Source organism: Rhinoderma darwinii, unplaced genomic scaffold (assembly GCF_050947455.1).
Source record: "Rhinoderma darwinii isolate aRhiDar2 unplaced genomic scaffold, aRhiDar2.hap1 Scaffold_3313, whole genome shotgun sequence".
NCBI classification, from domain to species: Eukaryota; Metazoa; Chordata; class Amphibia; order Anura; family Rhinodermatidae; genus Rhinoderma; species Rhinoderma darwinii.
In genome coordinates this window covers 103,436-118,925 of record NW_027463397.1, presented here as the reverse complement: position 1 = coordinate 118,925, position 15,490 = coordinate 103,436, and the positions used below count along the sequence as shown (strand labels likewise).

Here is a 15,490-nt window from a genome sequence, read left to right as displayed (position 1 = left end):
TGTGTGGGTGGGTGTTTGTAGGTGTAGTGTGTGTGTGTGTGGGTGTGTTTGTAGGTGTAGTGTGTGTGGGTGTGTTTGTAGGTGTAGTGTGTGTGGGTGTGTTTGTAGGTGTAGTGTGTGTGTGGGTGGGTGTTTGTAGGTGTAATGTGTGTGTGGGTGTGTTTGTAGGTGTAGTGTGTGTTTGTAGGTGTAGTGTGTGGGTGGGTGTAGTGTGTGTTTGTAGGTGTAGTGTGTGTTTGTAGGTGTAGTGTGTGTGTGTGTGGGTGTGTTTGTAGGTGTAGTGTGTGTGTGGGTGTGTTTGTAGGTGTAGTGTGTGTTTGTAGTGTGTGTGTGTGTGTGTGTGTGTGTGTGGGTGTTTGTAGGTGTAGTGTGTGTTTGTAGGTGTAGGGTGTGTTTGTAGGTGTAGTGTGTGTGGGTGGGTGTAGTATATGTGTCAGTGATATAGAATACTGAGCATCTCCCCCACTTTATATCCATTCAGGACGTTGGTTGACATTCAGTATTTTGGGGAATCATAGTTACTAGAGGGGGGGGGGGGTCTTTCATTTAGGACCTTCACCTATTATTCAGAGAAGAGAGCAGCTGTATAGAGCGAATCTCGCGCTGCAGGACTGTGTAATGCTTCATTTCTCCTGTGGTGGCGCTGCAGGAAGATGAGCACATGTTGGCAGGTACCCCCTTAGATTACAGCTGATCGCTGGGGTCCCAGCAGCAGGAAACTCTGTGGTCATCTTATCATAGAGGGACACTGCAAACACAAAGGAATTGTCCAGAGCGGAGAGCCACGACTCTAATTTACTGGAGACTTCTTTATTTTATTTCTTAGGGAATTGCTCTAAATCGTCATCACTCGTTCTCTGTTTAATGGGTTAAATCATTATATCTTGTGTGGAGATTTTTCTATAGGTGGATCAGTGCACAGTGCAGAGCAGTGATATATATATAGATTATATATAGCAGAGTCCAGTGCTGCCTGCCCCATGTTATATATTGCAGTGCTGCCTGCCTCATATTATATAGCACAGCTGCCTGCCCCATGTTATATATAGCAGTGCTGCCTGCCCCATGTTATATATAGCAGTGCTGCCTGCCCCATGTTATATATAGCACTGCTGCCTGCCTCATATTATATAGCACAGCTGCCTGCCCCATGTTATATATAGCAGTGCTGCCTGCCTCGTATTATATAGCACAGCTGCCTGCCCCATGTTATATATAGCACTGCTGCCTGCCTCATATTATATAGCACAGCTGCCTGCCCCATGTTATATATAGCACTGCTGCCTGCCTCATATTATATAGCACAGCTGCCTATCCCATGTTCTATATAGCAGTGCTGCCTGGCCCATGTTATATATAACACTGCTGCCTGCCTCATATTATATAGCACAGCTGCCTGCCCCATGTTATATATAGCACTGCTGCCTGCCTCATATATAGCACAGCTGCCTGCCCCATGTTATATATAGCAGTGCTGCCTGCCTCATATTATATAGCACAGCTGCCTGCCCCATGTTATTTATAGCAGTGCTGCCTGCCTCATATTGTATAGCACAGCTGCCTGCCCCATGTTATATATAGCAGTGCTGCCTGCCCCATGTTATATATAGCACTGCTGCCTGCCTCATATTCTATAGCACAGCTGCCTGCCCCATGTTATATATAGCAGTGCTGCCTGCCTCATATTATATAGCACAGCTGCCTGCCCCATGTTATATATAGCAGTGCTGCCTGCCTCATATTATATAGCACAGCTGCCTGCCCCATGTTATATATAGCAGTGCTGCCTGCCTCATTATATAGCACAGCTGCCTGCACCATGTTATATATAGAAGTGCTGCCTGCCTCATATTATATAGCACAGCTGCCTGCCCCATGTTATATATAGCACTGCTGCCTGCCTCATATTATATAGCACAGCTGCCTGCCCCATGTTATATATAGCACTGCTGCCTGCCTCATATTATATAGCACAGCTGCCTGCCCCATGTTATATATAGCACTGCTGCTTGCCTCATATTATATAGCACAGCTGCCTGCCCCATGTTATATATATAGCAGTGCTGCCTGCCTCATATTGTATAGCACAGCTGCCTGCCCCATGTTATATATAGCAGTGCTGCCTGCCCCATGTTATATATAGCAGTGCTGCCTGCCCCATGTTATATATAGCCGTGCTGCCTGCCCCATGTTATATATAGCAGTGCTGCCTGCCCCATGTTATATATAGCAGTGCTGCCTGCCCCATGTTATATATAGCAGTGCTGCCTGCCCCATGTTATATATAGCAGTGCTGCCTGCCCCATGTTATATATAGCAGTGCTGCCTGCCCCATGTTATATATAGCAGTGCTGCCTGCCCCATGTTATAAATAGCAGTGCTGCCTGCCCCATGTTATAAATAGCAGTGCTGCCTGCCCCATGTTATAAATAGCAGTGCTGCCTGCCCCATGTTATAAATAGCAGTGCTGCCTGCCCCATGTTATATATAGCCGTGCTGCCTGCCCCATGTTATACATAGCAGTGCTACCTGCCCCATGTTATATATAGCAGTGCTGCCTGCCCCATGTTATCTATAGCAGTGCTGCCTGCCCCATGTTATATATAGCAGTGCTGCCTGCCCCATGTTACATATAGCAGTGCTGCCTGCCCCATGTTACATATAGCAGTGCTGCCTGCCCCATGTTACATATAGCAGTGCTGCCTGCCCCATGTTATATATAGCAGTGCTGCCTGCCCCATGTTATATATAGCAGTGCTGCCTGCCCCATGTTATATATAGCAGTGCTGCCTGCCCCATGTTATATAGCACAGCTGTGCACTGATCCTGGTTCCTCTGCGGCTGAAAGTTTCGGGAGCAGCTGGGGGATGTGAGAACATTTCGGCTTTATTGTTTGTACCTGTAAGCGCCAGCAGAGCGTCCGGGCTGTTGGTAGAACAATAACGCAATGATGAGGATAGTCGATGACTTGTTGCAGTTCACCATCTTCGTCACTATGTGGCAGTGTGGGAAGCAATGGTAGCTCCAAAATGACCAAATGTCTGGACCCCATAAGAGAGATTGTGGCCCCTGTATTGTTCTGGAGGGCTTCTTTACACCCCGAGCTGTAATATCTGAATGTAACGTCTCCTCCTTGTGTGCGGCTCATCCTTTCGCTTCCAGATTAGCTGCATGTCTAACATATCCTGGATGTAGGTTGTAGGTTCCCTCCCTGCTTTCTGTGTAACTAGTGCTTTTCTAAATGTTTTTCCACATAGTCACTACCAGATGGCCATGTTCCCGTCATGAGAATGGATAGGGGCGTATCAATGCCTAACATGTTGGAGCCTAAGGCAAGTGTGCTTCCTATGGGTACATGTAACAGGTGGTGGTGGGGGTACGCTGGGGGTGCACAACTCTAGATCTTGGTGGAGCATCGAACTTTTTTCTTGGGTTCTCGGGTAATTGCCACTTTGGGGTCCCCTGTAGGGGCAGGTAGGATTTATGTCATGTCCTAGCTCTGAAATGTTCACTTTGGGGGTCACATAGCTCTTGTGACACCAGAATGTAATAAACCTATAAATCTCAATCACCTGCCCCCTACTGTGCATTATACTGGAGACTTGCCATGATTTGCACTCACTTATACTGCCCTCTGGAGGTTGTGAGTAACACTGCACCCCAGAACTGAGGTTTGGTTTATACCTGTACAGGTAGGTCACGCTCCGTCCTTACACCCCACACTGATCCTTCTGCTTGGTTTATCCTAGATTTATCCATATGAGATGCTGGTGGTAACAAACCGAGCCCGTAACAAGATTCTAAGAGAAGTGGATAGGACTAGACTGGAGGTAACGGACATATCAGTCAATGTATCGTACAATGATCATAGGTTTATTCTTGGCCGAGACCCTGCGGAGGACCAGACAGGACTCTGATTGGAGACGAGTGCGTTACAGTCACAAACATTACATATCTGGCCGTGACACTGGTCAACAATGGTCAATGAGCGCAGCTCCGGCCGCCTCATGTGTAGATGATCGCATGACTAAAGTGCCTGATTCTGGACAATTCTTGAGAACCTGACGGCCATATTGGACTGTTAGTATGATGAGAACCGAGAAGTTATTGGGGGAAACTTCCAGGAAAGGAGGAAGTTGTATTCTTAGGATCTCCTCATCATCATCATCATCTGGTCATTATGAAACGTCATACTTTCAATATCCGCTCTATTGCCGAATATTGCTCATTTATAGCCACACGTGGCCCGGACAGCATCATGATACAATGATATAGTCCAGGATCCGGTGTCACGGCATCTCTAAGCGGATTTACCTTTAGGGAGTCCAGGAAAGCTGGGTGACGATTACATAAGAAGGTGTCACTTTTAACACTTCTATAATAAGAATAACTGTTGATCCCGGGGTTATTGTAGAGAAGCAAAACTTATATTGTATATTCCCATCACCCGCGCTTCTGCTAAACTTATATTATTACTGAAACACAAGTATGAGCTGCTCTGTATAATTTCTACATACATAAAGCACATTGTAAATCTAGCCATATAGTGACATACAGCGTCTGCGTAAATAGTGACATACAGCGTCTGCGTAAATAGTGACATACAGCGACCATATAGTGACATACAGCGTCCATATAGTGACATACAGCGTCCGTATAGTGACATACAGCGTCCGTATAGTGACATACAGCGTCCGTATAGTGACATACAGCATCCGTATAGTGACATACAGCATCCGTATAGTGACATACAGCATCCATATAGTGACATACAGCGTCCATATAGTGACATACAGCATCCATATAGTGACATACAGCGTCCTAATAGTGACATACTGCGTCCATACAGTGACATACAGCGTCCATATAGTGACATACAGTGTCCGTATAGTGACATAGAGCATCCATATAGTGACATACAGTGTCCGTATAGTGACATACAGCATCCATATAGTGACATACAGTGTCCGTATAGTGACATACAGCATCCATATAGTGACATACAGTGTCCGTATAGTGACATACAGCATCCATATAGTGACATACAGTGTCCATATAGTGACATACAGCGTCCATATAGTGACATACAGCATCCGTATAGTGACCTACAGCGTCCGTATAGTGACCTACAGCGTCCGTATAGTGACCTACAGCATCCATATAGTGACATACAGCGTCCATATAGTGACATACAGCATCCATATAGTGACATACAGCGTCCTAATAGTGACATACTGCGTCCATACAGTGACATACAGCGTCCATATAGTGACATACAGTGTCCGTATAGTGACATAGAGCATCCATATAGTGACATACAGTGTCCGTATAGTGACATACAGCATCCATATAGTGACATACAGTGTCCGTATAGTGACATACAGCATCCATATAGTGACATACAGTGTCCGTATAGTGACATACAGCATCCATATAGTGACATACAGTGTCCATATAGTGACATACAGCGTCCATATAGTGACATACAGCATCCGTATAGTGACCTACAGCGTCCGTATAGTGACCTACAGCGTCCGTATAGTGACCTACAGCGTCCGTATAGTGACCTACAGCGTCCGTATAGTGACCTACAGCTTCCGTATAGTGACCTACAGCTTCCGTATAGTGACATACAGCGTCCGTATAGTGACATACAGCGTCTCTATATTTACATGCAAGGTTCATATAGTGACATACAGCGTCCATGTAAATAGTAACATACAGTGACCATGTGAATAGTGACATACAGCATCTAGATAATTAGTAATTACGACTCTCACTTAATGCCACACCTTGCCCAGATGCTGCCATGCAGTGCCTATACAATGCCACGCAAAGCCCAAATAAGTATTTCATGCTACAGGCATATATATCCCGTAATCCCCATACCGTACCCCTATTAGTGCCATACAGTGACGCTTTCACGCCCTTGTAGAGTCATTAGCCCCTTATTGATGTCTGGTAATGATACGGGCCGAGCTGTGACGCCCTCATGGTGTCCGGGGGCCAAAAGAGACTTGCGGCTCCGAATAGTGGGGCCCGGACACAGATGTAGGTCTATTGCGTGTATATGAAGGTGTTGTAATGTACAAGTATTTCGATGTACCCTGTTCCTATGTCATGTGACTAACGATGCACCCCTCCCCCTCTTTCCCCAGCGCCACTTGGCCCCTGAAATCTTTCAAGATATTTTTAGAATGACAATTCAAGAATTTGACAAGTTGCCTCTTTGGAGACGCAATGATCTGAAGAAGAGGGCCAGGCTTTTCTGAGCTGTTGCAGTCACCAACGTTCTAGGAAGCAATCCAATACTGCGCCCCCTTGTGGCGGGGCGGTGCTACTTGATCAGGATCATGGGTGTGGAAGCGCTGCCGCTTTCTCTTTCCGGTGTGCCATTGGACTATGAATAGCGAGCTGAATGCAACTGCCTGGCTGGCTCCGTCTCTCTCTCTGCCCGTTGGATCCCGCTATGGAGGGGTGTGCGAGCCGCCTGTGTGATTAATCTGTTGTGTGTTTGTGTAAGAGAATATAATGATGATTGATGACGCCCACGCGGCACCACCGGCTCTTCTGATTTAGCTTTGACCGGTTTCGTGCCAGGTGCGGGCACAGTGTTATAATCACATTCCCTAGAACGGTTTGGACAGTCCCGATACTTGGTTTTAGCTGATTTCCCGCCAAGTCCCCTATTAATCGAATGCAGCGCGGGGGGCGGAGTCAATGACCTGGACGGGATCACTCACTTATATAGGAATCGTACGCTCCCACATGGCTCTATATCAGCCTGTGCCATATTGTCTATTTATTAATAATTGCTTTTCTTTCTCTTTATTCTTCTTAAAGGACACAAGCCCCTAATGTTACCCCCAACCCACAGACCGCCCGTCACTGATAAGGCGCCCCCTATAGGCACGGGTGTGTGGAGACTGGAGCATTGCTAACTTTGTTTCCATGTTAACCAATTCACATTGTATCAATTCTCTGGCGACGTGATTGGTTGCTTGTCGTCAGCACCTGCGAGGAGCACCTCGTGGTGCTGAATATGGGGTGCGGTACGGTTACCCCGCTTGGTCTCCTGGTACGGTTTGGGCAGCGCTTGGCAAGCTGCTTCTGCCTTGGTGATGTTGGGTAGGATTCTCTTGTAGCTTCTGGTTGGAGAATTGCTCGTCAGCTGTGGGTTTTCTCTTTACATTTATCATCCTCATCGCCCGCGTCTCCCCCACCCCCAGACGCATAGACAATCGGGGAAGTTGATATCGGATGGGGAGGTGAACTGCAGACCTCTACATGGCGCCGCTTCTCTCTGATCACTAACCATTTAGAATATAACTGGATTTTAAGAACTTTCTATCACATATCAAGTATATTACAGGATGAAAGTATGAACATGTATGTGTGACCCCCCCCCCATTATTGCAGGAGCACCCCCAACCCTGCCGTGGTGCTTTTCTGTAGGGCGAATCTGTCAGTATTGAGACCCTCATGTATATCTGTACAACCTTCATTAAAGCAAATATTACTGAAAACCCTATTGTGGTGTAATATGTGTTATATATCATGGCCTATCTATCTATCTATCTATCTCATATCTATCTATCTATCTATCTATCTATCTATCTATCTCATATCTATCTATCTCATATCTATCTCTCTCATATCTATCTATCTATCTATCTATCTATCTCATATCTATCTATCTCATATCTATCTATCTATCTATCTATCTATCTATCTATCTATCTATCTATCTATCTATCTATCTATCTATCTATCCATCTATCTATATCTCATATCTATCTATCTATCTATCTAACTCATATCTATCTATCTATCTATCTATCTATCTATCTCATATCTATCTATCTATCTATCTCATATCTATCTATCTATCTATCTAACTCATATCTATCTATCTATCTATCTCTCTCATATCTATCTATCTCATATCTATCTATCTATCTCATATCTATCTATCTATCTATCTATCTATCTATCTCATATCTATCTATCTATCTATCTATCTATCTATCTCATATCTATCTATCTATCTATCTATCTATCTATCTATCTATCTATCTATCTATCTATCCATCTATCTATATCTCATATCTATCTATCTATCTATCTAACTCATATCTATCTATCTATCTATCTATCTATCTATCTATCTATCTATCTATCTATCTATCTATCTATCTATCTATCTCATATCTATCTATCTATCTATCTAACTCATATCTATCTATCTATCTATCTATCTATCTCATATCTATCTATCTATCTATCTATCTCATATCTATCTATCTATCTATCTAACTCATATCTATCTATCTATCTATCTATCTCTCTCATATCTATCTATCTCATATCTATCTATCTATCTCATATCTATCTATCTATCTATCTATCTATCTATCTCATATCTATCTATCTATCTATCTATCTATCTATCTCATATCTATCTATCTATCTATCTATCTATCTATCTATCTATCTATCTATCTATCTATCTATCTATCTATCTATCCATCTATCTATATCTCATATCTATCTATCTATCTATCTAACTCATATCTATCTATCTATCTATCTATCTATCTATCTATCTATCTATCTATCTATCTATCTATCTATCTATCTATCTATCTATCTATCTATCTATCTATCTATCTCATATCTATCTATCTATCTATCTCATATCTATCTATCTATCTATCTATCTATCTATCTATCTAACTCATATCTATCTATCTATCTATCTCATATCTATCTATCTATCTATCTATCTATCTATCTATCTATCTATCTATCTATCTATCTATCTATCTCATATCTATCTATCTATCTCATATCTATCTATCTATCTATCTATCTATCTATCTATCTCTATCTATCTATCTATCTATCTATCTATCTATCTCATATCTATCTATCTATCTATCTATCTATCTATCTGGTGCATGCTGGTATAACCTGGGTATCTCCTGTATATAATTATATATGTACAGCTGGTATAAGTTATACATCTTCTTGTATATAGTGATATGGAGCATGCTGGTATAACCTGGGTATCTCCTGTATATAATTATATATGTACAGCTGGTATAAGTTATACATCTTCTTGTATATAGTGATATGGAGCATGCTGGTATAACCTGGGTATATTCTGTATATAATTATATATGTACAGCTGGTATAAGTTATACATCTTCTTGTATATAGTGATATGGAGCATGCTGGTATAACCTGGGTATCTTCTGTATATAATTATATATGTACAGCTGGTATAAGTTATACATCTTCTTGTATATAGTGATATGGAGCATGCTGGTATAACCTGGGCGTCTTCTGTATATAATTATATATGTACAGCTGGTATAAGTTATACATCTTCCTTTATATAGTGATATGGAGCATGCTGGTATAGCCTGGGAATCTTCTAGCATTTTTTGTTGAGTTGTGTTAAATGACAAACCTCAGCTCTGCTACATATGGATGACAGATACTCCACTTGTATAAACCTCTTTATCTAGATCCTCTTTCATCAGATTATGGTTTGTGATTATGAACGTTTTGCAGCCACCGGTTCCTCTTCTTGTTCTCGGATTCTTCTGTTTCAGTTTTTTCCCGTCGTCTGACCTCAATCTTGTCGGATAAAATCCCCTCCACAGGTTGTAATAATATCTGTATACGTTCCGACCCTCCCAGATCCAGGGGGAGATTATAACTTCTGCTTCTCTGTAGCCAAAACAAACTCTCAGAAAAGATGTTTCTAATAATCTTTGTTTTCCAGACACATTTCTCCCACAGATGAATGATCCGCGTCCTGATTTCCCCTTTGATGTGTCTGTCTTGTAACATGTGATGGAGCAGGATGAGAACAATAATCGTGTTCTCCTCACTGTCCTCTGTACATACTAGGGCTGGACTATTATCGAAAAATAATCGAAATACAAATTCAGCGCAATTAATCGACGTCATCTTGTAAATTTCGGTTTTATTAATTCTTTTCTCCCGGTTTAAACTGTATCTGCATTTTCAGGACGCAGATACAGTTGAATCCAATGGTAGAACCGGGAACCGTAATGTCCTTGCTCTACCATTCACCATGTGTCGCCTGTCTGCACCGACCAGAGGGATCTCCTCCACTCGTCATTGGAACGGGGTTAGGTGAGTATCTATATTATTATTTTTATCAGGCACTATTGGGGGTAGCTGCTGGGGCAGCTATGGGCGCTTTATACTGTTTGGGGTGCAGCTAAGGGGGCATTATATGGTGTGGAGGACAGAATATGGGGGCATTATACTGTGGTGGCAGCTATAGGAGCATTATTTTGCTTGGGGACAGCTATAGGGTATTATACTGTGTGGGGCAGTGTCAGTTGGTATATTACATACAGTAGTATATAGGAGGCACAAAAGATAAATATTCAATGGCGTAACATGCAAATGACATGGTATTAGAAAGGGGCATGGCCTAAATAATCATTCACTAATCATAATCAAGGTTACATGTTTAATTAATCGTGATTTTGATTAAGGTCATAATTGCCGGCCCTAGTACATACATTACAATACTCATCCTGTACTGATCCTTAGTTACATCCTGTATTATACTCCAGAGCTGCACTCACTATTCTGCTGGTGGAGTCACTGTGTACATACATTACATTACTCATCCTGTACTGATCCTTAGTTACATCCTGTATTATACTCCAGAGCTGCACTCACTATTCTGCTGGTGGAGTCACTGTGTACATACATTACATTACTTATCCTGTACTGATCTTGAGTTATATCCTGTATTATACTCCAGAGCTGCACTCACTATTCTGCTGGTGGAGTCACTGTGTACATACATTACATTAGTTATCCTGTACTGATCCTGAGTTATATCCTGTATTATACTCCAGAGCTGCACTCACTATTCTGCTGGTGGAGTCACTGTGTACATACATTACATTACTTATCCTGTACTGATCCTGGGTTATATCCTGTATTATACTCCAGAGCTGCACTCACTATTCTGCTGGTGGAGTCACTGTGTATATATATTACATTACTTATCCTGTACTGATCCTGAGTTATATCCTGTATTATACTCCAGAGCTGCACTCACTATTCTGCTGCTGGTGGAGTCACTGTGTACATACATTACATTACTTATCCTGTACTGATCCTGAGTTACATCCTGTATTATACTCCAGAGCTGCACTCACTATTCTGCTGGTGCAGTAACTGTGTACATACATTACATTACATATCCTGTACTGATCCTGAGTTATATCCTGTATAAGGGCATGACCACACGTGGCGGATCTCCTCCGCAACTGTCCGCATCAATGCCGCACCTAATCCGGGTTGCGGATTACGGCTGCGGATCTGCACAAAATGTGCAGTAAATTGATGCGGACTAGCTGCTGCGGACTGCGGGAAAAGTGCTTCCCTTCTCCCTATTATCAGTGCAGGATAGAGAGAAGGGACAGCACTTTCCCTAGTGAAAGTAAACGACTTTCATACTTACCGGCCGTTGTCTTGGTGACGCGTCCCTCTTTCGGCATCCAGCCCGACCTCCCTGGATGACGCGCCAGTCCATGTGACCGCTGCAGCCTGTGCTTGGCCTGTGATTGGCTGCAGCCGTCACTTAGACTGAAACGTCATCCTGGGAGGCCGGACTGGAGACAGAAGCAGGGAGTTCTCGGTAAGTATGAACTTCTATTTTTTTACAGGTTGCTGTATATTGGGATCGGTAGTCACTGTCCAGGGTGCAGAAACAGTTACTGCCGATCGCTTAACTCTTTCAGCACCCTGGACAGTGACTATTTACTGACGTCTCCTAGCAACGCTCCCGTCATTACGGGAGCCCCATTGACTTCCTCAGTCTGGCTGTAGACCTAGAAATACATAGGTCCAGCCAGAATGAAGAAATGTCAAGTTAAAAAAGCAAGACGCATCCGCAGCACACATAACATGTGCATGACAGCTGCGGACTTCATTGCGGAAATTAGAATCTCCATTGAAGTCAATGGAGAAATTCCGCCATGAGTCCGCCACTGCTCCGCAACAGACAGAGCATGCTGCGGACACCAAATTCCGCTCCGCAGCCTATGCTCCGCAGCGGAATTTTACGCCTCGTCTAAACGAACACTGCTAAATTAAAGTGTAAGTCAATGGACAAACGGCTCCGCTGCGGATTAACGCTGCGGAGTGTCCGCAGCGGAATTTAAGTGAAATTCCGCCACGTGTGAACCCAGCCTTATACTCCAGAGCTGCACTCACTATTCTGCTGGTGGTCCCTGTGTACATACATTACTTATCCTGTACTGATCTTGAGTTATATCCTGTATTATACTCCAGAGCTGCACTCACTATTCTGCTGGTGGAGTCACTATGTACATACATTACTTATCCTGTACTGTTCCTGAGTTACATCCTGTATTATACTCCAGAGCTGCACTCACTATTCTGCTGGTGGAGTCACTATGTACATACATTACTGATCCTGAGTTACATCCTGTATTATACTCCAGAACTGCACTCACTATTCTGCTGGTGGAGTCACTGTGTACATACATTACATTACTTATCCTGTACTGATCCTGAGTTACATCCTGTATTATACTCCAGAGCTGCACTCACTATTCTGCCGGTGGAGTCACTGTGTACATACATTACATTACTTATCCTGTACTGATCCTGAGTTATATCCTGTATTATACTCCATAGCTGCACTCACTATTCTGCTGGTGGAGTCACTGTGCACATACATTACATTACTTATCCTGTACTGATCCTGAGTTATATCCTGTATTATACTCCAGAGCTGCACTCGCTATTCTGCTGGTGGAGTCACTGTGTACATACATTACATTACTTATCCTGTACTGATCCTGAGTTACATCCAGTATTATACTCCAGAGCTGCACTCACTATTCTGCTGGTGGAGTCTCTGTGTACATACATTACATTACTTATCCTGTACTGATCCTGAGTTACATCCTGTATTATACTCCAGAGCTGCACTCACTATTCTGCTGGTGGAGTCACTGTGTACATACATTACTTATCCTGTACTGATCCTGAGTTACATCCTGTATTCTACTCCAGAGCTGCACTCACTATTCTACAGGTGGAGTCATTGTGTACATACTTTACATTAGTTATCCTGTACTGATCCTGAGTTACATTCTGTATTATACTCCAGAGCTGCACTCACTATTCTGCTGGTGGAGTCACTGTGTACATACATTACATTACTTATCCTGTACTGATCCTGAGTTACATTCTGTATTATACTCCAGAGCTGCACTCCCTATTCTGCTGGTGGAGTCACTGTGCACATACATTACATTACTTATCCTGTACTGATCCTGAGTTATATCCTGTATTATACTCCAGAGCTGCACTCACTATTCTGCTGGTGGAGTCACTGTGTACATACATTACATTACTTATCCTGAAAGTATTTGAAAGTTAATTACATACTAATATGAACTTAATTGTAGTAATGTGACCTCCTCTCCACACATAGGATATTTAGGAACCGTTTGTTATGTGGGAATTACTCTCCTGATGAAGTAATAAGTCACTGAGAAACGTTGAGCTCTGTTTTTTTTTTTTTTTACCTTTTTAATACTTTTACTGGTATTGTATAGCTTAATAAAGTCATTTTTTTAATAGGTTGATAATCTGCTGACCGCCCCACTCTAAACAAGGAACCCGGGAACTCGACCAATGCAATAGAGCTAATGTACATAACCTACAAAAACATGTATTCTGTGATGTGCTATATTAGTAAAATCACATAACAAAAAAACGCACAGAAAGCCATAATATAAATGTAACAGATATTTATTAATGGTTGAACATAATTAATACATAAAAAACATGTAAAAACACACACATTACCAACAGAGGCATCGTTCACATCTGCGTCGGGGGGTTCAGTTCGTGGGTTTTTGTCAGACCTTTCCGTCAGGGGAACCCATGAACGGAAACCATAGCTTTCCGTTTGCACTACCATTGATTTCAATGGTAATGCTTCTGTTGCTAATGGTTTCCATTTGTCTACGTTCTGTAAAGTTTCCGTATTTTGGGCGGAATCAATACCATAGTAATATACAAGAATATAACTACTATGATACTGCCCCTACATACAAGAATATAACTACTATAATACTACTCCTATATACAAGAATATAACTACTATAATACTGCCCCTATATACAAGAATATAACTACTATAATACTGCTCCTATATACAAGAATATATAGGAGCAGTATGAAAGTCGTTTACTTTCACTAGGGAAAGTGCTGTCCCTTCTCTCTATCCTGCACTGATAATAGGGAGAAGGGAAGCACTTTTCCCGCAGTCCGCAGCAGCTAGTCCGCATCAATTTACTGCACATTTTGGGCAGATCCGCAGCCGTAATCCGCAACCCGGATTAGGTGCGGCATTGATGCGGACATACTGCTCCTATATACAAGAATATAACTACTATAATACTGCTCCTATATACAAGAATATAACTACTATAATACTGCCCCCTATATACAAGAATATAACTACTATAATACTGCCCCCTATATACAAGAATATAACTACTATAATACTGCCCCCTATATACAAGAATATAACTACTATAATACTGCTCCTATATACAAGAATATAACTACTATAATACTGCTCCTATATACAAGAATATAACTACTATAATACTGCTCCTATATACAAGAATATAACTACTATAATACTGCCCTCTATATACAAGAATATAACTACTATAATACTGCCCTCTATATACAAGAATATAACTACTATAATACTGCTCCTATATACAAGAATATAACTACTATAATACTGCCCCTATATACAAGAATATAACTACTATAATTCTGCTCCTATATACAAGAATATAACTACTATAATACTGCCCCTGTATACAAGAATATAACTACTATAATACTGCTACCTATATACAAGAATATAACTACTATAATACTCACCTATATACAAGAATATAACTACTATAATACTGTCCCCTATATACAAGAATATAACTACTATAATACTGGCCTCTATATACAAGAATATAACTACTATAATACTGCCCTCTATATACAAGAATATAACTACTATAATACTGCCCCCTATATACAAGAATATAACTACTATAATACTGCCCCTATATACAAGAATATAACTACTATAATACTGTCCCCTATATACAAGAATATAACTACTATAATACTGCCCCTATATACAAGAATATAACTACTATAATACTGCCCCTATATACAAGAATATAACTACTATAATACTGCCCCCTATATACAATTATATAACTACTATAATACTGCCTCTATATACAAGAATATAACTACCATAATACTGCCCCTATATACAAGAATATAACTACTATAATACTGCTATATACAAGAAACTAACTACTATAATACTGCTCCCTGTATACAAGAATATAACTACTAT

At 41.6% G+C, this 15,490-nt stretch overlaps 1 protein-coding gene across 1 annotated transcript in view; it reads left to right on the top strand.

Annotated features, from left to right (window-relative positions):
- The window catches only part of LOC142704377 (actin-binding LIM protein 1-like), a gene marked incomplete at its 5' end in the record, with an annotated part of 38,898 nt that extends 31,372 nt beyond the window's left edge, over positions 1 to 7,526 (top strand). The window contains 3 exons of the mRNA XM_075848279.1: positions 3,258 to 3,332; positions 3,750 to 3,830; positions 6,159 to 7,526. Coding sequence (XP_075704394.1) covers positions 3,258 to 3,332; positions 3,750 to 3,830; positions 6,159 to 6,272 — 270 coding nt within the window. The remainder of the gene's footprint in view (positions 1 to 3,257; positions 3,333 to 3,749; positions 3,831 to 6,158) is intronic.
- Between the last annotated feature and the right edge of the window lie 7,964 nt (positions 7,527 to 15,490).